Source organism: Eurosta solidaginis, chromosome 5, assembly GCF_040869045.1.
Source record: "Eurosta solidaginis isolate ZX-2024a chromosome 5, ASM4086904v1, whole genome shotgun sequence".
NCBI lineage: Eukaryota > Metazoa > Arthropoda > Insecta > Diptera > Tephritidae > Eurosta > Eurosta solidaginis.
The window spans coordinates 227,424,498-227,446,992 of record NC_090323.1 but is presented as its reverse complement, the minus strand read 5'-3'; the positions used below and the strand labels follow the sequence as shown (position 1 = coordinate 227,446,992).

General features: G+C 36.0%; 1 protein-coding gene across 1 annotated transcript; it reads right to left on the bottom strand.

The window, feature by feature from the left end:
• Positions 1-979: 979 nt before the first annotated feature.
• On the bottom strand, positions 980-18,212 carry LOC137252651 (uncharacterized). Its single transcript, XM_067788685.1, has 3 exons — positions 16,265-18,212; positions 11,314-12,518; positions 980-4,910 (listed from the first exon to the last, which is right to left on the bottom strand). The coding sequence occupies exons 1-3, from the start codon at positions 16,332-16,334 to the stop codon at positions 4,548-4,550; spliced, it is 1,638 nt and encodes a 545-aa protein (XP_067644786.1). The 5' UTR covers positions 16,335-18,212; the 3' UTR covers positions 980-4,547.
• Between the last annotated feature and the right edge of the window lie 4,283 nt (positions 18,213-22,495).

Below are 22,495 nucleotides of genomic sequence, written 5' to 3'. Positions count from 1 at the left end.
TCACGCTCCAGTTCTCGATTGAACATATCATGCATTGGACAATTTGCTGCTGGCATACCCAATTGTACTAACGATTTGTTTGACATCGGCAAACAAATGTCGTTAATCCTTATCAATGCTTCATTGTGAATTCCAACTCATAATTTGCAGTATTTCGACGGAATTGGTTTAAAATATCATTTGCCATATAATCTTTGAAATTATTCCATAATTCCAATGGATTAGATTGGGAGCACATTGCAATTATTATCGAAAATAATGTTCGTACTTGATGTGGACTGGCTATTACAGCTGAAACGTCAAGCGCATCTTCCCAATGCTTATCATCCTCCAACAAATTTAATTGTTGACATGCTTCACGATATGTAGCGGACAATTCACCATTAATTGTTCTTAAAGCTTGGAATGATGTTGGGCCACGAACATTAGTTAACAACAATCGCAAGAAAACACACTCAGCATTATTTGGATGAACTGCATAAATGCGTCCTAATGCATCTGTTGAGAGCACATTAGGATGACCTTGAACTGGTTTTGCTTGTTTTCCTGGATTTATCCCATGTGAAATATTGTGGCACTTCTGCATATAACAATGTTCTTGCAAAATCGTCCGATTGACATAAATGAAAAAAGGCAGTCAAAGTTATAGACGGTGTACTTGTTGCTCAAAGCGCTGCATTTTCGAGATTAAAATAAACGCGTTGGCCATTTTCAAGGTGAACCGCTAAATGAACGACTGTTGGATGTCTTCCGTGTATTGGGAATGAAAAAATTCGCCATATCGCTTCGTTACTGCTTATATAACGCCCCATTTGATATTTTTTAATCTCGTCGTTGTCATTTTGGACTGCACCGAATACGGCCATATCGCTTCCTCTATTTACATATTTGCAAATGTATTTAATTGATTTAATGGAATTACAGCATTTCACGTTAATATGCGCTTTGAATGTTTTGGACAGCAATGGACAATATGGAACAATCCAACGATTGTCAACTTCAACATTTTGATTTCCCATCTTAATTATCATTGATTTACCATTGTCATCAGTGGATCGACGATGATATGCCGGATATCCATCGTCACCTGTAACCGTATCCGAAATTAATGCTCGTGGGTATCGCTTCGGCCATTTTCTATCAATCATGCACGGAGAGTTCACATTCAATGCACCGCAAGGTCCACGTATCATATTTTTTGTGACGACTTCGAACAAATCTGGATCAATCGTTTGATCCGGTATTTCAGCTGATATCACACTATCAATTTGATCCCGTGTAATTTTATCAACCAACCAAATCAAAATGTGTGCGTGCGGTAATCCCCGCTTTTGCCATTCAATGGAATACATATAACAACGCACCTCTCCAAACACTCTATGTTTGACAATAAAGTCCATAAGTGATTTTAGTTTTAGTTTGAAAATACGTGCAGTTATATCGTGTCGATCAATTAGGGATTGGCCAGGAAACAAACGGTCTTTGATTTCACTCAATTGCGGATTGCATGTAAAAGTAATAAACAGATCCGGCCGTCCATAAGCGCGAACATACGCCTTGGCATCCTGTGCATATTCATGCATGTGTCGCGGGCTACCAGTATATGTTGCTGGTAATATGATCATTCTACCGATGTCATTAACATTTCCATCGTTATTCACTGCATCCCGTAAGTGAATGTATTCCTCGGACCGTAACTTAGTCTGGTTGAATTTGATATAGTTTAAGCGCTCGGTCTCAATTTTAGCATACATATCCATGACAAATTGGTGGAACAATCTTCTGCATTTCAGAATGTGAGATTCTTCATTTTCGCGAATCATTAATCGATATGAATAATAATTCATAGCGCTAACTTTTTTATTCGTTTCTGCGCCTGAATTAAAAAAAAAATCACATTTGAGATTATTATTATCATATGTGAATATTTTTGATGTGTAGACATCTTTGCTCACAGTGTGGGGGAATTTTGAATGTAAGATGTAAGTGTAAGAGGTAAGATGTAAGGTATGGGTGGGTATGGGTATATATATGGAGGATGGTATGGATATGGCGGATATATGATGTAAGATGTATGACGTAAGATGTAAGAAAAACATTTTATCGCTTTTCTAAGTGCATCGTTAAGTTCACGTAAAGTTATTTAAGCACCCTCGTAAGAACTGACTTACACTTCTCTGAATAATTGTGGAAAAAATAAGGTTTCTTCAGAAAACTTCCATAAAAATCTACCACCTATTTTTAAGTTTGCGTGGTAGAAGTGATAGAACTTATATTTCAGCAAAAAAGATGATAGATCTACCACTTTAGTGGTAGAAGTCTGAACACTGCTCACAGTTGAACTGCATACAAAATAACGGAACATAAGCGTCGTTTGTATAACAAATACAAAGCAGTAGAAATGTTCAGCCAGCAACGAAATGTGACATACGTTTGTGTATGTGTGCTGAAGCATCTTTCATAAAGAGTGTACAAACCTCGGTGTTTATGTTTACTCTCCTTCGAAAAAAAATTGCAACATAGCAGCACGACACAAATCGAAAAATTCGTATATTTATTCAAAAAATGTTGTACACATGAAATGATCTCGAGACGCTCGTCACGCAGAGATAAATTACCACTCATCAACACAGCTTCCTTTTGAGACCGATATTGAAGTACTCATTAACAGCTTCCATTTGGTACCCATATTGAAGTCCTCATTAACAGCTTCCATTTGATACCCATAATGTAAAAACACATCCTAAGGTAATTCTGATCCACCTTTTGGGCAATATCTCGAGACCCTAGTCACCCAGATTTATGAAAATTACCCTCTGCTAAAGAACTCATCAACAGCTTTCATTTGATATTCATATTGTATAAACACATTCTAGGGGTATCTGGGTCCACATTTTGGCCTATATCTCGAGACCCTAGGGCCAGGGTACGAAAAATTATCATGTACTAAAGCACTCATCAACAGCATTCATTTGATATCCGTATTGTGTAAACACATTCTTGGGGTACCCGGGTCCACACTTTGGCCTATATCTCGGGACCCTTGTCACCTAGGGGTACGAAAAGTACCCTATATTTAAGTACTCATCAGAAGCTTCCATTTGATACCCATATTGTACAAACACATCGTAGGGTTATCCGGGTCCACGTTTTGACCTATATCTCAAGACCCTAGAAATTAAAAAAATGTAATATGAAAAAAGAGCGAAAAAAATTGGCCTCGTATCGGCCCCAAAACATGGACAGGAACGAACATCATTTCATATATATACATATATGTATATGTAGATAATTGTAAAATTGATTTTATCGCAAGTGGGTGGTATCACGCCCATTTTGAAATTTTTTTTATCAAGAGTCTCAATATCAGTCCACATGTCAAATTTCAACATTCTAGGTGTATTATTTACTAAATAATCAAGTTTTTTGTGTTTTCCAAAATGTTATATATATCAAAAGTGGGCGTGGTTATCATCCAATTTCGCTCATTTTCAATACCAATCTATTCTGGGTCCAGATAAGCTCGTGTACCAAATTTCGTGAAGATATCTCAATATTTACTCAAGTTATCGTGTTAACGGACGGACGGACGGACGGACATGGCTCAATCAATTTTTTTTCGATACAGTTGAGTTTGATATATGGAAGTCTATATCTATCTCGATTCTTGTATACCTGTACAACCAACCGTTATCCAATCAAAGTTAATATACTCTGTGTGCAAAGCACGCTGAGTATAAAAACTACATTCCGGATTTGTTATAAACGGAAACTGCTATTTGTGATATACGAAGTTTCATAAAAAAATTTATATATTTTTCATGACCTAAATACTTTCTTCCAAAAAAAAAAAAAAATTCAATTCGTTCCATCCTATTACGCATGTACATATATACATACATATGTATATACACATTTGTATGTTTTATTAATATTTTTTGTAGTTTAGTTTTTGGTTAATAAAACATCTTACATCAAAGTTTGTTATATATTTTCAAAGACAACATTTGTTAAAAATATTAACTATTAAGGTTTTGTACCAATTGCTTTGTGCTCTAAATTCTAACGCACTGAGCTTACTATGTATACAAAACGCTTACAAAAAATTTTAGCCAACATATGCACCAATAAAAGAAAATGTTTTTATTTTTATTAAATCTGACTTTTTTGCACAGCAACATTGACAGTTTTTGTCCTCTGGTGCATATGCGACTTCAAGTACTAAACCCTTTTTGTTTAGTTTTTTTTTTTTTTTGTTACAATATCTATACAAATACAAACTTGTTTTCTTTTTACTTCATACACTCCATTCGAATTCAATTCGCAATAGTGGAGTTATTAAAGTATGTTTAGGTAAAACGTAGGTATGTATGTATGTATTTTTTTTTCTTTTTTGAGGTGGGTCTTACACAGTTAACACCTTTGTAACAAAGTCAAAGGTAACCATAGCCCACACTCATAACAAACAACAAATTTTTTTCCCAGAAGCATATGCTGCCGGTTTAGTAATACACAAATTTCAAAATATCAACGGTTTTTTAGCATTTTTAAATGGTTTCAGTTTTACTATAATGGCGATTACTGTTACCTCCAGTACCTCCGCTACTTCCACTAGCTCCGCTTCTGCTGCCAGTACTGGTAGTACCTGAGTATGATTTATTGTTGCCTTCATTTCCGCTGGAAGTATTTGCTGCTTCGTTATTCTGCCGTTCGTGATATTCTTGAAAGCATGGTACAATACATAAGTTTGTTTGACACTCGGGGCAGTGGTATTTGGTTTTGCGCCGCAAAATTCTACCATGCCCATCGATAGTATTCCAACAAAAGTTACAGCCCAGTGCCGGCCCGGGCCTTATAACGGGACAATGACTAGAACGAGGATTCTCCAAGGTGATGATCTCTCGAGAGGTCTGAAAGTGAAATCAAAACAAAAATAACAAGTAAAATAACTACTGTGCGAACAAATATAGGTGATCCGTTAAATTTTTTTTAGAACAAATAGTTCAAAGAAGAAGAACCAATTAGTTTAAAGAGCACCGATCCACAGTGGTCGGTTCCATAGGCCAAAAATAAAAAAATCAAAGTGAAAAGTTTGTCACCAAATGTGTCGTTAGTATCTCTTATTAGAACAACCTTTTAAAAGGTATATTTGTTTTTGTTGCATTCGAACTGTACTCTTTAAGAATAGCTTCAAAAGTGAGATTATGGTATTAGTTGGTTTTTGCAGTGTGAGCAAGTTAAAAATAAAGTGCAAGTTTAAGCTATTTAAAAATACATAAAATATCATTGTATTGGAATAAATATTTACTTAATTTGGAAATAATTTTAGTATCTTTAGCTTGTTGTGTTTTTTTGTTGTTATATAAAATTTCACCAGTGCCTTTAATAGTGTTTATTTGCACAAATATTTCAATTTCAGCTAAAGTTTTAGTTGGGTTCCTCATCGATCCTCACGTTGGGGCTTATATCTTACTATTAGTCAAAGTTTTAAAATTCTAAAGTGTTAATATCAGCTGCCATTTTCTGCCACTGACTGTGTTTTGCGACAGTTTTCTGATAGCGTCACCCTGATAAAGTACTGTCGTATGTTATATGTGCTCACATGGTACATACGACATTATTTTATCCAATCGACGATATGCAAATGTGAACTTTTGTGTCGTTGTTTTTTTGTTATTGTTATGTATGCAAGATCTTTTAATAACTTTAATTTCTTTATTTAAGCCTAAACATTGTGTTTGCGATAGACACATCTTACCACTTTTCCCTCTACATCTACTTACTTTTTGTATGCATGCGGTGAAAGTGGGTGGTTATGTGTCGGAATGAAAGTATGACCGCACCAATTTGATGAAAAAATAATTCTCACATATTTGTAAAGCCGTGACCAAAGTTTCACGTTGATATCTCTACTGAAAGTATTTTTGGCCACCAACTCCATATAAGACCGACCACTGTGCGATCTAAGAACTGCACAGAGGGGATCTTGTAGTATTTTCATTGCTGATAATTTGAACGAAAATTAATAATATCGGCTGCTGAGTGGAAAATTACTTTATCTAGGCTGTCAGATCGAAATGTCCTATCTTAGAAAACTTTTCATAAACACTGGCGCAAGGTCGAAGTCAAAATAAAATAGGTTGCAACTTTTTAACATAATTTATTAAGAGCTAAACATAAAACCCATTTTATTTTGACAATGACTATGCGCCGCTATCTTAGATTCAATAACACACAGAACCGCCTAATTTCAGAATTCGGTTGAAGAAACCGTTAGCTTTGAATCCGCATTCATAAACGCATTATCTGATATCAAAATGTATTGAATTTATGCTCAAACGGCGTTTTTGAATCAAATTATGAGCAGGGTGTTCTTCAAACAAATCATGAATAGCGCGTTTTCAAACGTTTTCTGAGATAGCGCGTTTTCGAAATACCAGCCGAGATAGGGCGAAATTCCACGCAGTTTCTACCGAAAATAAGGAAAAGGTCACGCAAAGCTACAGTTTTGCACAACAGGTGTTATGACAAGCTCCGAACTGGTGCATAAGAAACGAACCTATGTAAAACAAGTAAGGACGGAACTGTCTTCTGTGCTGACTGGCTGTGCCAAAGACTTCATACCTTTCATGAATGGGGCTGAGCAATAATCTTATACCATTCGTAATATCCAAATAATCGGCTGTATAAGAGAAGAAATATGTGACCCCGCCTATGAAAAGGTGGCTTATGACTACAAAAAATTACTACTACTAAGAAACCGAAGAAATGCATTGTTTATCTTTAACAGCTGTTTCTCGCATTTCTTTCTTGAGTCATAAGCCACCTTTTCATAGGCTGGGTCACATATAGTGAACAGATGAATATACCTAAGCGATTTTTAAGATAAATATAAAATAGAAAATAGGTAGGTAGTTTTTGTGATGTAAAAACTATGACCATGAATCACTTATTTCAACAATATATGACGTAAGCGTAAGCTATTGATGAAATTTGATACTTCTAGCCGTAAAAAAGGGGCAGAATGACAATTTATATGGGGTATATACTATACCACCGATCTCTATGATTTTTTCAGACAACAATATATGCTATATACGTAAGCATTTGGTGAAATTTGAAGCCTCTAGCTCTTAAAATGGGGCAGTAATTAGGAAAAGTTTCTTATCTGAACTATCGGTTGTATGAGATATATGAGATATATACAATACATGGTATATACATAAGCATTTGGTGAAATTTGAAGCTTGTATCTGTTAAAATGGGGCAGAAATTATGAAAATTTTCTTATATGAACAATCGATTGTATGAGATATATACTATACATAAAACCGATCTCTATGACTTTTTCAGACAACAATACATGGCATATGCGTAAGCATTTGGTGAAATTTGAAGCTTCTAGCTGTTAAAATAGGGCAGAAATTACGAAAAGTTTCTTATCTGAACAATCGGTTGTATGAGATATATACTATACATACCACCGATCTCTATGATTTTTTCAGACAACAATACATGGTATGTACGTAAGCATTTGGTGAAATTTGAAGCTTCTAGCTGTTAAAATAGGGCAGAAATTACGAAAATTTTCTTATATGAACAATCGATTGCATGAGATATATACTATACATAAAACCGATCTCTATGATTTTTTCAGACAACAATACATGGCATATGCGTAAGCATTTGGTGAAATTTGAAGCTTCTAACTGTTAAAATAGGGCAGAAATTACGAAAAGTTTCTTATCTGAACAATCGGTTGTATGAGATATATACTATACATACCACCGATCTCTATGATTTTTTCAGACAACAATACATGGTATATACGTAAGCATTTGGTGAAATTTGAAGCTTCTAGCTGTTAAAATGGGGCAGAAATTGCGAAAAGTTTCTTACCTGAACAATCGGTTGTATGAGATATATACTATATATACCACCGATCCCTATGATTTTTTTAGACAACAATACTTGGTATATACGTAAGCATTTTGTTAAATTTGAAGCTTCTATCTGTTAAAATGGGGCAGAAATCAGTTCCTATCTGAACAACCGGTTGTGGGGGATATATACTATATATACAACCGATCTCTATGATTTTTTCAGACAACAATATATGCTATATACGTAACCATTTGGTGAAATTTTAAGCTTCTAGCTGTTAAAATGGGGCAGAAATTGCGCATTTTCTTATGTGAACAATCGGTTGTGTGAGATATATACTATATATACCACCGATATCTATGATTTTTTGAGACAACAATATGTGCAATATACGAAAGTATTTGGTGAAGTTTGAAGCTTCAATCTGATAAATTGAGGAAGATATGACAAAAATCCTCTTTTTCTGAAAAATCGTTTGTATGGAGGATATATGCTATAGTGTACCGACAAACCCTGGTTCCGGGAAATGTCTGATCTGACACCTAAATACACCCGCTCAAGATATCTCAAAAATTGAGGGACAAACAGACAGACGGACAGACGGACATGGCTAAATCAACTCACCTCTTCGCCCTAATCATCTCGGTATACTTATTGGTGGGTCTATCTCTTTTCCTTTAAGGACTTACAATTTTGAGATTCGTGACAAAATTAATATACCATTTCATTTTCATGAAAGTTATAGAAATCTTTACAAGCACCAAAAAATTGTTAGCCGGGTAACGAGCATTTCGAGTAGCTCGATACTCGTTTGAAACTCGTTTGTTGGTTAACTGCTCAAAATTGTCGAGCTACCGAAGATATCCTTTGTTCTTTTGATAAAAATGCATTCACATCGCAATGATCTTCTTAAGACATTTACGTCAAACTCGCACTGAAATTCCGTGTCTTAACAATTTAAAAAGGTTTTTACCATTCTTTTCGAGTTAATCTTCTATAAAATAAAAAACTTCGCGCGATTTACGTGACCTACATATTTTATGCCGACTTCAAACGGCAGCTGCAAGGCAGATAAATTTTCACTTAGAAGCTTTTCATGGCATGCTTTGCCCGGAACTTAAACCCACAACCTCCGGTGTGGTAAGCGGAGTAAAAGTACATAAATATATACATATGTATATGTGATTTTTATGTATATATGATTTGAGGAATGTCACCGCTTCATTTCGGGATTATTTGCGTTATCATTTTGGATCAAACCGATCTATCTACATCTTATAACTTTAAACGAGCAATTCTGTTATATTTGTATAGCCGAACGCTCTCGGGAACGGTTCAACCGATTTAAATGAAATTTGGTGTTGCCACTCAGAATGTTTCCCAAGGATGCCACCTATTCGAAATTAAAAAAAAATTGCATGAGATATGCCGATATGGGTATCAAACGAAAGATATTTCACTCCGCATTACAATAGGGAATTTTTGAGTAGGGTTGCCATTTAGGGTTGCCACCTATTCGAAATTAAAAATAATGCATGCGACATGCCGATATGGGTATCAAACGAAAGGTATTTCACTCCGCATTACAATAGGGACATTTTTGAATAGGGTTGCCATTTAGGGTTGCCACCTATTCGAAATTTAAAAAAATGCATGCGACGTGCCGATATGGGTATCAAACGAAAGGTATTTCACTCCGCATTACAATAGGGACATTTTTGAGTAGGGTTGCCATTTAGGGTTGGGGTAGTTAGACGAAATAGTACTCTACTTACTCATATTCTATTAAAGCTTTAAAGGAGAACATGATTCCACTTAATTTTGGAATGTAATAAAATTGTGAGACTTTCATAGTGTATAACTAAAAAAATTTTTGAAATTAATAATTCGGCGGTACTATATATATATATAGAAATTAATGAACGGCTTGACCGATTTCTATTTTTTTGTTTCGTTCGTCAAGGATGGTTTAGAATTTTTTTTTTTCAAAAAGCGGTCCCAGGCTCCCTATTAGCAAACATTTTAATTCGCTTTATCACCGCAAATGTTTAAAAGAAGGTATTCAATATTTATTATAAAGATTCCATTTATGAGAGGGGTGCAATGGGAGTGGAAGTGGGAAAGAGAGCGCGGGCGGGAGTTGGAGTTGCAGTAGGAGTGCCCGTGAGGATGAGAGTACGAGTGGGAGAGGGAGTGAGGGTTGGAGTGGGAGATAAATGAAATAAAGGATGGACAAAATTACCAATAAAAATGAAGGTTAAAGTAGACTCGAATGGTATAGAGAGAAGAGCGGAAACGGTGCTCACTTTTTTATTGTAGCCAACGAACTTTCGGGCAATGATGACATGATATGAAACTTCTCGCTCTCTGAGAGCGCGTGAAAATGTGCATTTTTTATAACATTGACCATAGATGCCATCATCCTCAAAATCAAATTTGGGCATTTCGGAATAACTTTGGGGTATTTTACATGGTAAAGGTTTAATTTATGATTTTCACCGAAAACTTACTCAAGATTGTCAAATGGGATATCAAAAAACTCGAATTTTTTCAGGATCACAAATACAAAAAAAAGCTTATTTTACCCGTTAAAAATTTTTCCGTGACAACACGTGAAATTTAATTTTTTGATAGCTAAGGCCACCGTGGTGTGATGGTAGCGTGCTCCGCCTATCACACCGTAGGCCCTGGGTTCAACTCCCGGGCAAAGCAACATCAAAATTTTAGAAATAAGATTTTTCAATTAGAAGAAAATTTTTCTAAGCGGGGTCGCCCCTCGGCAGTGTCTGGCAAGCGCTCCGATTGTATTTCTGCCATGAAAAGCTCTCAGTGAAAACTCATCTGCCTTGCAGATGCCGTTCGGAGTCGGCATAAAACATGTAGGTCCCGTCCGGCCAATTTGTAGGGAAAATCAAGAGGAGCACGACGCAAATTGGAAGAGAAGCTCGGCCTTAGATCTCTTCGGAGGTTATCGCGCCTTACATTTATTTTATTTTTTTAAGATAAAATGTACTTATCTCTTTCATTTAATTTTGTTATTTCTTGTACCTTTTTTACAAATTTTTGATCCGCTTATGTAGTTGAATACACTTGAAATGAAAAATAATGAAAACGCACCGATTTTCTTGGATTTTTTTTTTGCGCGGTTTACGCAACTGATCTTCAAGACCCATTCTTGGAAACGAATGAAGTTTGTTTACAATCGAATGAACCAATGTTTACAATTGAATGAACTTCAAGACCCATTCCTGGAAACGAATTGAGAGAGAATGAATGTTTCGTATCATGTCATCATTGCTTTCGGGCAGGACAAATCCTGCCGGCTACACTAGTAAGTAATAAAATAAAACAAAAATATTACGACATTAAAGCTCACCACCTCCAGCTTCGAAGACATTTACATACGGAAAAATTATTTGATTTACTTACTTGTGGAGAGGACACCGATCGTTGTAGTTCCTCACATTTGATTCGTAACGAAGGTAAGTGTTCAAACGAACCGCTACTAGTGGCTGCAGTTCCAGGATGTAAACTGCTCATACGTTCCGATAACAAAACACTTGAAGTTGATTTTGAAGTACGAAATTTATTTGCCGGTGGTGGTGTATTTGATTCTGTTGAGCGCACTCGCTCCAATGGGGCCGAACTCACACTTCCAGTGCCTGCTTGAATGCTGGTAATGGACGTGGTAGCAGATGGGGAATTAGTACGTCTATTTGTAACGCTATCATCAATGTAAGTTGTTGTAAACTGAGGCAAGTTAATCACTTTTGTAGGACCAGTCGATGTCGATGAAGTCCTCGCAGTGCCGATCATCTCATTTGATGTTCCACTACTTCCTGCAATTTGTTGCGGTACCACATATTGTGAAGAGCCAACAGGCGGCGGTGAGCCACCTGACGTGTACATTGATTCCGGTAATGATATGTGCTGTGAATGATGTGATGAGATGTTGCTAGTATGACTAGTGCTAGTATTGTTACTACTATCGACAGGGGTCGTACTTGAGAGTGGATGAGAAAACTGGCGATGAAGTGGTGCAAAAGAATTTGTACCACCGCTACCGCTGAGTATTGATGCGCCAGTGTTGCTCAGCAAGTGCTGAGTGGGCGGTAATGGATCTGAATGTTGTTTCATCAAAAATGGTGAACTTTGCGGGACAGATAGTAAATGTGGTGAAGATGGTGTCAAACTCGGAGCCGGTTCTGAGGAGTGACGTTCAATGCGTGGCGGTACGCTTAACAAATGATGATGGTGATGATGGCTGGTGGGATGTGCATGCGTCTGCAGTTGATGAGCATGCGCTGGTATGTAATTCGAATGGGAACTACTGGCGGGAGAATTATTAAATGGATCAAAATCTATATTCGTGGATGTTTTAAGTTCCGGTGAAACTTGAGCATTTGATAGACTATCACTGTCCCGTTTGACACGCGGTTGTCGTGTAAGTATTCGATTTCGTTTCGTACCCATTTGTAGTTGATGAACTTGTTGGTGTAATAACTGCGCTGTAGAATGTTGTTGGGGGAATAAGCTGGTTGTGGATGGGGACATTGCCATATTCACAGCACGAGGCGAACTTTCCAGTTGAGGAGCATTTGCTGTCATGCCTGTATTTGTGGGCTGAGTTATACCTGAAAAATAAATGATTTTCATATGTTTATAGGCATGTTCATAGGCAAGGATTTGGCAGGATTATATACAAACAAAGAACATGGTTTGCCTAAGTATAGAACAGGGGTCGACTATTAATATGCGTCCAAAAATATCGGGGCAGGTATCAAACGAGGCGTCTTGACCTCGACAACAATAATCTGAAGGCGGAAAAGAAATGATATCTCTGTCCGGAGGTATTTGCGGTTAAAGTTGGCAATTTGCATGTGGTTGTTGAAATGGTGTTGTACACAGGAAACAATTTTGTGTACAAAGGGATCCAGTTTTGATCCTATCCTATTGGTGGACTGGCAAGGGTAATTTTTTATAAAGCCCCCAACGCAAAAAGGTGTTCTTCGCAAAAATACTATGGATCCCGCCGCCGGTTTCGGAGGGACCCGGGGTCATTTTTCGGTTTTTCGTTAATATCTTTTGAACGAGTTGATATTTTTATTTTCCGCCTTCGGATGATTAATACTAATGTCAAGACGCGTCGTTTGACTCCCCTACCGAAATTTTTGGGCGCGTATAAGCAGTCGATCCCTAATCTAGACTTTTACCATATCTCTTTCTCCTTCCCTCTAACACTCTGCTTATAACTTTTTTCTCCGTGCTTGCATAACCAATGGGAATATATGGTTGCCATGCTTCTAAATAATTTTATTTTTAGGCCTGATTGGCGTCCAAGTATAATATAGTCCTAAGGATAGACATTTCATATCTCGTTCAGAATATCGGTTCTTTATAGTAACCATGTATCACGTCGACAGTCATTGCCACGTCCACTTCTAAAAATATAAATCTTATCATTCGATACAAAACTGCTATTGTCCAGAACTTGCCCCAAATACTAAAGGGATCCGTACGAAAAGTCGAAAATAAAATGCCGAAACAGGAATAGCGAAATTTAAAATTTTTCAATACATCGAATCATATTTTGTCGAAAAAATATTTAACAAATTTAAAAAGCCCATAATGCAATAATAAAGGTGATGTCAACAAAATAACTTCACTAATCCAGCAGCTGCAAAAATATGAGAAAAATTTTGAAAACATTAAAAAAATGTGCATGCCTGGTATATTTTTTTACTTGTAAAGAAAAGTTGCACATTTTCAAGTGTTCCTGTATTTTTTATTAATTGGTTGTAAACACACACAATTATGCTGCAAGGTTTTCCTGCAGAAATACTGTGGATAGCGTAACCGGTGCTGGACCCAACCAGGGTTATTGTTTAAAGCGAGGCCGAAGACCACCTATACATAGAGGGATTTTGTGCAGGAAATTATCGATCGGGCCCAGATTTTAGATCAGCTGGAGGTTATTTTTTGGTTTTCTTGTGAAAAGAACAAAAATCTTTACGTGATGTGTATTGGAACGATTTTCCGTCATCCTTTGTTAAATTTGGTTTCGATTTGTGGTTTATATAAAATTACCCTGGGAGGGTCCGACACCGGTTTGGGGATCAAAACTAAATGCGTGCAGAACATCTTTCTGCATTAGTGTGTGTGTGTACAGCAAATCTGGCAAAAAACAACAACCACATGAAAATTTTTGCTTATATCTTTTGACAGAAATAAAAATTTAAATTTTCGCTTCCGGATTCTAAAAGCGGAGGTCGAGACGCGTCTTTTGATACCACCTTTGATAATTTTTGATAAAAATTAGGTGGTGCACCACGAAAATAAAATTTTCGATTTCCGCTTTCAGTTTCTTAAAACGTAGGTCGAGACGCGCCTTTTGATACCACCTTTGATGATTTTTGATAAAAATTAGGTGGTCTTGTCAAACGTTACCCAAAAACAATGCAGAGGTCGAAAAAAGGCGTAAGTACCAAGACTCGTGAAGTTCGATATGTAAACATACAGGGGTACGTCTGCGAAACTAATGCTTTGAAATTACAATAGAGCTCACCCAGGGGTTGAAGAAAAAGAACAACAGAGGTAACTTAACCAGAAAGAATTAGTTTCCGACAAGCTTTTGTTTTATTATCGGTTTATTATAGATATCGAATTATTATTTCGAGATTTCGATTTTATATCAGCTTGCTATGTGTCATCGGTTTTATATTGAAGTTTTGAACGTATGTATGTGTTTCATCGTTATTTACTAACAAATACTTTTGTTGCTGGAACTCGTTACTTGAACAGGAGGAGGTTACGAGGAAAGCGGACGGGCACCACCGTGTCTCTTGTGCTCGGCAACTCGCTTTGCGTTGTGTTTCTTTTCACAAAATCTTTTCTCTTTAATATTTATTTCGAAACTGCAACTTTTTTGCATTTTAATAATTGTTTTTTCATTTTTATTCGAAATAATGAATATTTTGTGCATTTTGATTTTTTGAATGAATAAAAAATAATAACAAAAAAAAAAATAAATGCAAGGCGCGATAACCTCCGAAAAGATTTTAGGCCGAGCTTCTCTTCCAATTTGCGTTGTGCTCCTTTTAATTTTGCCCACAAATTGGCGGTACAGGACCTACTTGTTTTATGCCGACTCCGAACGGCATCTGCCAGGCAGATGAGTTTTCACTGAGAGCTTTTCATGGCAGAAATACACTCGGAGTGCTTGCCAAACACTGCCGAGGGGCGACCCCGCTTTTCTTCTAATTGAAAAAACTTGTTTCTAAAATTTTGATCTTGCTTTTCTCGGGGCGTGAATCCAGGATCTTCGGTGTGGATGGCGGAGCACGCTACCATCACACCACGGCGGCCGCCAAATAAAAAAAAAAAAAATTATTTAGAAAAAATTTTAAAGGAAATGCAAAAAAGTTGCATGACGAGAGAAAGAGAAATTGCTTATAATGAGCAACAAAAATATTCCTTAGTAAGCTCGGACTAACAAACCGATTAGTCGACACTAACAAATCGGTAGCACTCCGATAAGCAATCGATAACTTCGATAACAAAATCGATAGCACGCCGATAACAAATCTATAAGTTTCTGAAATCATATTTATATCCTTTCGATAAAAAGCCAATAACTCGTCGACTAAAAATTTAATTTTATTTAGCTTATTTTAATTAAATTTAATTTTATTTTATTTTATTAATACCTTTTTATTTTATTTAATTTTACTTCATGGCGATTGGATTTAAGTTAGAAAAAGATATGGAAAGCTTTAAATCGGGTTATTTCAAATAAAGGTCTACACGTTTTCCAGTTAAGTTCAGAAAATTACAATTCAAGTTCAGAAAATTACAATTCCAGATCAGAATTTCCAATTTAAATACAGAAATTTACAATTCAAGTTCAGAAATTTATAATTCAAGTTCAGAATTTTCAATTAAAGTTCAGAAATTCCAATTTAAATTCAGAAATTTACAATTCAAGCTCAGAAAATTAGAATTCAAGTTCAGAAATTCCAATTTAAATTCAGAAATTTCCATTTCAAGTTCTGAAATTTCCAATTCAAGTTCAGAAAATTACAATTTAAATTCAGAAAATTGCAATTCAAGCTTAGGAAATTACGATTCAGAATTTTCAATTCAAGTTCAGAAAATTTGTCGGGTATTTTTTTTGATGGAAATAAATGTATGTAAGATGGTATCTATGTGTTAAGCAAGCATTGGACATCTTAACTCGTTTAAATCAATTTTGCGAGATAGCGAAGAAAAAACTCTCGCTCATAAGTAGCAATTGCAATGCCATCCAGCTATATTCTTAGCGTCACAACCATTGATCTGCACTGAGTATGACAGCAGTGATGACGAAGATATGACCACTTACAACAGTCAACGGAGCGTCCACACTCCCGGAAGTAACGTATAGGTACTGTCTGCATAGATCTTGGGGCCATATGTCAAAATATCTCAACTTATCCGCCATCATCATCATCATTCATCATGAATTGATCTTCCTCCACTTTCGCAACTCTCTGGAGGTCTCTCTCTTCCACTGCTTCCAAACTGCTGTTTCGACTGAAGTACTTTCTTGGCCGTAGCGTCATCATGCACTTGTTGGAAAGAATTATCCTCCATTTGATTTCAAGGTTCGGGATGTACACACCTTGAAGAAAACTTGGGGTACACTATACCTTTTAAATGTTTTAGAAGTCCTTTTGACCGAACCAATTAAGTGAATAAAAAAGATAAGCGTACAAAAGAAAACACGTTTAATTAACAGTTGAACAATTCGCTTTTTTTTTTTTTTTGGTTTAAAGCTTGTTGACCAGAGAATGGATCTCCACAAGCCAGGTATTTCTCTTAGTGTGAGTTCATAAATTTCTGGATTGAACATCCAGTGTCAATTTAGCGTGTCCTTGGGACCACTAGCACACGATGGTAGTGCCTTAGAGGCCAGCACCATGTGTAGCAGTCCCCTTCATGATTTGTGGTTTGAATTGTAGATTGTATTTTTAGTGTATTTGGTATTTAAATGGCACCACGCCAATAACAAAGTCCTTTATATTGTTTTCCAATTACGTCTTTTAAACTGTTCTATTCTTTGTGTGTTTGGCTTTTTCAATGGCACCACGCCTATATCTAGGGTAATCTCTACCCCGTTATATGTTCCGTTAAACATATATATATGAATTTACGTAAAACGAAAGTTTTACTTATATTTTTGTATTTCACATAATTTTTAATTTAATGTTGACAATGTTTTTTTAATTTTAATAATGTTATTTGATTTTCATTGCTCCGTATTTTTGCCCGTTTTCAGTTTATATGTTGAACGCACTCATAAACATTTTGATGCCAAACCCGATTTTGCCCGATAGCAATTGAATCTTTTTGCACAAATTGCATATTTTTACGACGAAAATTATTTAGTAATGTTATTCATTGAAAAAGTTTCACTTTTTTGTTATTTAACGCGAAACACGTTTTACTTACGCGTAACGCTGTGAAATTCCTTGCGGTCTGGATTTGTACTCAACCACATGTTATAAGGTCCAATTTTTCATATGGTTGAGCTGCAAGGAATTTCAGCGAACCGTTCACGACGAGATTGAAAACGCGAGTATGACAATTCGCTGGAAAGAAAATTTTATTGAAGTGCTTCTTTAAACGCCACATTTCAACTGTAATTAAGGAAGGTAAAAATAGTAAAATAGAATACAGAAAAAAGGGTTGCCATATTTGTTTCGACAATGGATAATTCCAATACTCCCACTCATTGTTGTAAACAAAATCGGCGACTTCTCTTATGATGTCATCTCCATCAAATTGCACAAGTATTTATGACGATTCCTATTCAATGCTTTCGAAAATATATCCGCGATCTGCTCATCAGTATTTATATATTTTAAGTTGAATTGGCCATGTTGACATTTTTTCCTTACTGATGCCCAGCTTACGACACCGAACCCAGTATGAAAAACTTACCCACTCGTCGATCGTCTTGTTTAGCTATCGCCAGCATAATCGGCATCACTGTAGCCGACCAAATCAAGAACACAATCATTTTTATAAACAATACCCATATCGATCGCGCCCTTAATTAATATACTTGAATATGCGTTTCACCGCAGTTACGTGTGCTGAGCTAGGATGTTCCAAATATCGACTTACCACACCAATTGCGTAGCTTAAGTCTGGTCGTGTCCCAATAGCAAGGTAAATTAAGCTACCGACCGCTTCACGATATGGAAATCACCAAGGTTCTGATTGTTATCCATTGGAGTTGATACGGTTTTGCTTTCAATCATACCAAACCAATTCAATAACCTTTTAGCATAAGCCTGCTGATGTATGCGTATTGAACCACCCTGACGTTGATAAATTTCGAGACCGAAAAATCGCTTTGCCTCAATAACTTTTACTTCAAAACTGTCTTGCAAGTGTGAAATTATCGAATTAATATCAGTAATGTTATTTGTTACCATCAACCCATCATCTACATAAATCGCGATGATCGGTATTGTCTTATCCTTTCGCCGAATGAAAACGCATGAGTCTGAATCACTTTGTGTGAAATCAAATTTGCAAAGAACTGACGTAAATGTTTCATTCCAACATCGTGATGCATGTTTCAGACCATATAAACTTTTGATCAGCTTGCATACGCGTCCACTGTTGTCATTATAGCCGACTGGCTGCTTCATAAAAACGTTTTCTTTCAGCTCACCGTACAAAAATGCAGTTTTAATGCGAACTGCTTTAGCCGCATTTTATTCATTGCCGCTAGATACAGAATTGCACGAATCGGTGTATATTTGACGACAGGACTAAAAGTCTCATCGTAATCGACACCGTATTGCTGAGTGAAACCACGAATCACAAGATGCGCTTTATATCTCTCAATTTAGCCATCAGTGTTTTCTTTGATTTTAAACACCCAACGATTATCAATAATTTTCTGATCTAGTGGCTCTACCAAATCCCATGTGTGATTCTTGATCAATGAATTAAACTCCTCATCCAATGCACTCTTCCATTGTTGTGCATCGGGTGAGTTCATTGCCTCTTCAAACGTTTTTGGTTCAACAACTGTTGCTGAAAATCCACTTTCAATAACCGATCTGGACTCTTTACACTTTCTCGCAGATCGTAGCGTTGATTACTTCTCTTGGGTCGAACCCGTTCATGAGTTTCCGCAGTTATTATCAGCTGATTCAACGACGATTTCACCTGAAGCATTTTCAGACACTTCTTCATCATCAGTATCAATGTCATCCCGAAGTACAAAGTTATTTGATACTTGCTCATTAAAACGGACATTTTTTGATACTTGCTCATTAAAACGGACATTACAGCTGAGAAATATGTTTCTGTTGTTCGGATCAAATAGTCGAAAGTTTTTGGTTGTGGGCTCAAATCCAATCAAAAATACTTTCTTCACTTTTGGATCCCACTTTGGTCGACCCGCTTGTTTTGGAACTTGAACAAAACATTCTGTTCCAAATATTTTGATGTGATCCAAACATGGTTTTTGACCAAATCATTTTTCATAAGGTGTACTCCCTGGACACTTGTTATTTGTTGTGCGGTTCAATAAATACGTTGCTGTACGAACAGCTTCAGCCCATAGATATTTTAGTAAACCACTAGCAATAAGCATAGTTCTTGCACATTCTTGAATTGTTCGATTATCACGTTCAATTCTCCCATTTTGCTCTGGAGTATACGGTGCCACCATTTTGGCAACATAGTCAACGAAGCATCAACACTTCCGCAAGTAACATAAGTATAAAATTAATTAATTAAAATAACTTTTGGAAATTAATAAATTTATAAATTTCTGAATTCGAACTGTAATTTTCTGAACTTGAAATGTAATTTTCTGAACTTGAATTGTAATTGTCCGAGCTTGAAATGAAAATTCTGAACTTCAATTGTAATTTTCTGAATTTAAATTGGAATTTCTGAACTTGAATTGGAAAATCTGAACTTGAATTGTAAATTTCTGAACTTGAATTGTAAATTTCTTAATTTAAATTAGAAATGCTGAACTTGAATTGTAATTTTCTGAACTTGAATTGCAATTTTCTGAACTTAACCCATATATGCCCAGCGCCCCATTTTTAAAACGCCTTGTATTTATAAGTTATTTAAAAAGCTAGCAAATCAATCACCCTTATCGCGAGTTTTATTTTCACCCGAAAATATTCACAGTTTTTGTTCACCCTATCGCAGAGGGTGGCGAAAAAATGTATCGTGTTCGAAAAAGATTTCACCTTATCGGCAACTCTTTGTTCGGGCGAAATGAACACCCAAATTTGTTCACTTATATTTTACAGGCGAACGAGAGGAAAACAAAATTTAAGTAATTTTTTGTTTTGAAATTTGATACTCTTATAATTATATGTTCTTTTATTATTAGAAATAGATCAATAAATAATGCACAATCGGAAGCTGAGTGGAAGAAGTGAAATTCCTGTATTGCTGTAAATTCTATTTTTTATGACAACGTATCAGTTGGCCAAGTTATCCATTGTGGACAAAGCAACGGTTCCAAAATGTTGAGCACCTCTCTGAAACAAGATTGGCTAAGACCCACTTCATGGTCCTTTCCGACGCTTTTTCCCTATGCGAAAAAAGAAGACATGTACACAATTTTACAATTAGTGGAACTCCAAATTTTTGCTTCAATGGTGGCAAGGAGTGGTAAGAATAACTAGCAAATATTAGAATGCCGACTTGTTTAGCCTGTAATATTGGCGAAAACTAATTGAAAAAAATTAACTTGTCATTCAAAAGTGCTGAAAATAGTAATTTTTAGCTTACAGTGAATCATTTAGCTCCAAAGGGTTAGGACTTTCCCTTAATTGCCTCTGAACCGCTTTCACATTTATGTATATTCTCCTCACGCTCAATCAATACCAACCTAAGTGCAATACTAAACATTATTTTCTACATTTTTTTTTTCTATTTTTGTTGTATTTTAAGGAAATATATGCATTATATGGTTACAAAATTTACACAATTGTAAGTAAATTATTTGTTCACTGCCAATTCGAAATAGAGCATCAGCTGTTTTGAAGTGAACTTTTGTTCGCCCGAAATTGCCGATAGGCGGAAAAAGTTCACCCGAACAAAAGAAGTGAAGGCGAACACTTTTCCGCGTGAACTTCGTGATAAGGGTGAATATCAGTAAATGTTTCAGTTTTGTATTTTGTAATTAACGGCCAGACCAGCACGTGCTTCGTTTTCAGCATAACCTTAGTTTATTTATAAAACTAGTGAAGAGTGATTGGTGTTTTGTACGATTTACGATGTTGCGAAATAATAAGTAAGTTTGCGTGGTTCTTTTTTTATAAATGTGATATTTTTGGTTTATGCTAACATTCTTATCTCTGTAAAATGCTAAACTAAAATAAACAAATGTGTTTATCGTTTATGTGAAGTTTTGTGAACGATGTTTTGCAGCGCCCCATTTTTGGGGCGCTGAGCACAACTTCTCACATGATTTTGCGCAAATTTTTAAGAAAATTTGTTCAAATTTAGTGGATATATCCATTCATTTGCGCTTTCTTTCGTTCGATTTTTTCAAAATTTTATGGGGACTCCGTAATCCATAATATAGACTTAACTCTTGCTGATATAATCGACATACATATAAGACAATAAAGACGATATTTTGAATGCTGCTGTCATTTGCCCTCCCGAAAATTAGTTGTTAAGTGATGCGGATAGTGACGAAGATGACGCTGTTGAATGAGAATTGAATCATCTGTCAGCAAATAATTTGAGAGCTGAAGGACAGTTACATGTAATAAGAAAAAGTGGCAGTGAATTGAAAACAGAATCTTTTGGGCGGCAAGATGAATCAGGTTTGGATGATAGTGATGACAACGTCCTCTACCACAATTGAAGCTATACTATCAAGACCAAGTCATAAAGTTATAGAAAAAACCACCTCTAGAGAGGGAATGGTAAAACTCAAAAAAGTTTGCTGCTTACGAAGGAAACGGAAAGTGTACTTGTTATATTCTGGTTGAGTGCGTATTGTTCTTATTCAAGATATCGAATGTTTTGGGATACCGGAGCAAATTCTAAGATATATGCACGTAAGCGACAATACTTCATAAGTTCATAGTGATAAGTTTACAAAGATTCGGCCATTGTAGGCCAAGCTAAATACCAGTTGAATGACATAGTTCCCAACTACCAGACGGATTCAAAGTTCAGGTTTATATCGATAACTTTTTTACATCTTTGCCAACGGCGTTGAAGGAATCTGGGCATCATATTGAACTTACTCCATTTTTTACTAAGTGAAATCTGTCCTGAATTTATAATTTTCCTTAATAAAATAAAAGTCATCATTTCTTTTAATCTCAGTTACTTAGTACATTTTTACTGCTCCCTGGCATGACCAGCGCCCCAATTTTGGGGCGGCCTTTTTCTAAAAACCGGTGAGAGATATACATGAAATTCTTAAAGCACTCGGATATTGGGGTCTCTTAGCACACTTATGTTGTATAATTCACTTCAAAATTTTAGTTTCAAAAAGTTGGGATTATATGGGTTAAACTGGAAAAGGTCTAGTACAGGGCTAAGGTAATAGGTCGAT

Coding starts and splice junctions, on each gene's coding strand:
- LOC137252651 (XM_067788685.1), bottom strand. CDS start 16,334: ATGGCCCCAAGATCTATGCAGACAGTACCTATACGTTACTTCCGGGAG. Junction 12,519..16,264: donor TGGACGCTCCGTTGACTGTT/GTAAGTGGTCAT, acceptor TTTATTTTTCAG/GTATAACTCAGCCCACAAAT. Junction 4,911..11,313: donor GATCGGTGTCCTCTCCACAA/GTAAGTAAATCA, acceptor TTTCACTTTCAG/ACCTCTCGAGAGATCATCAC.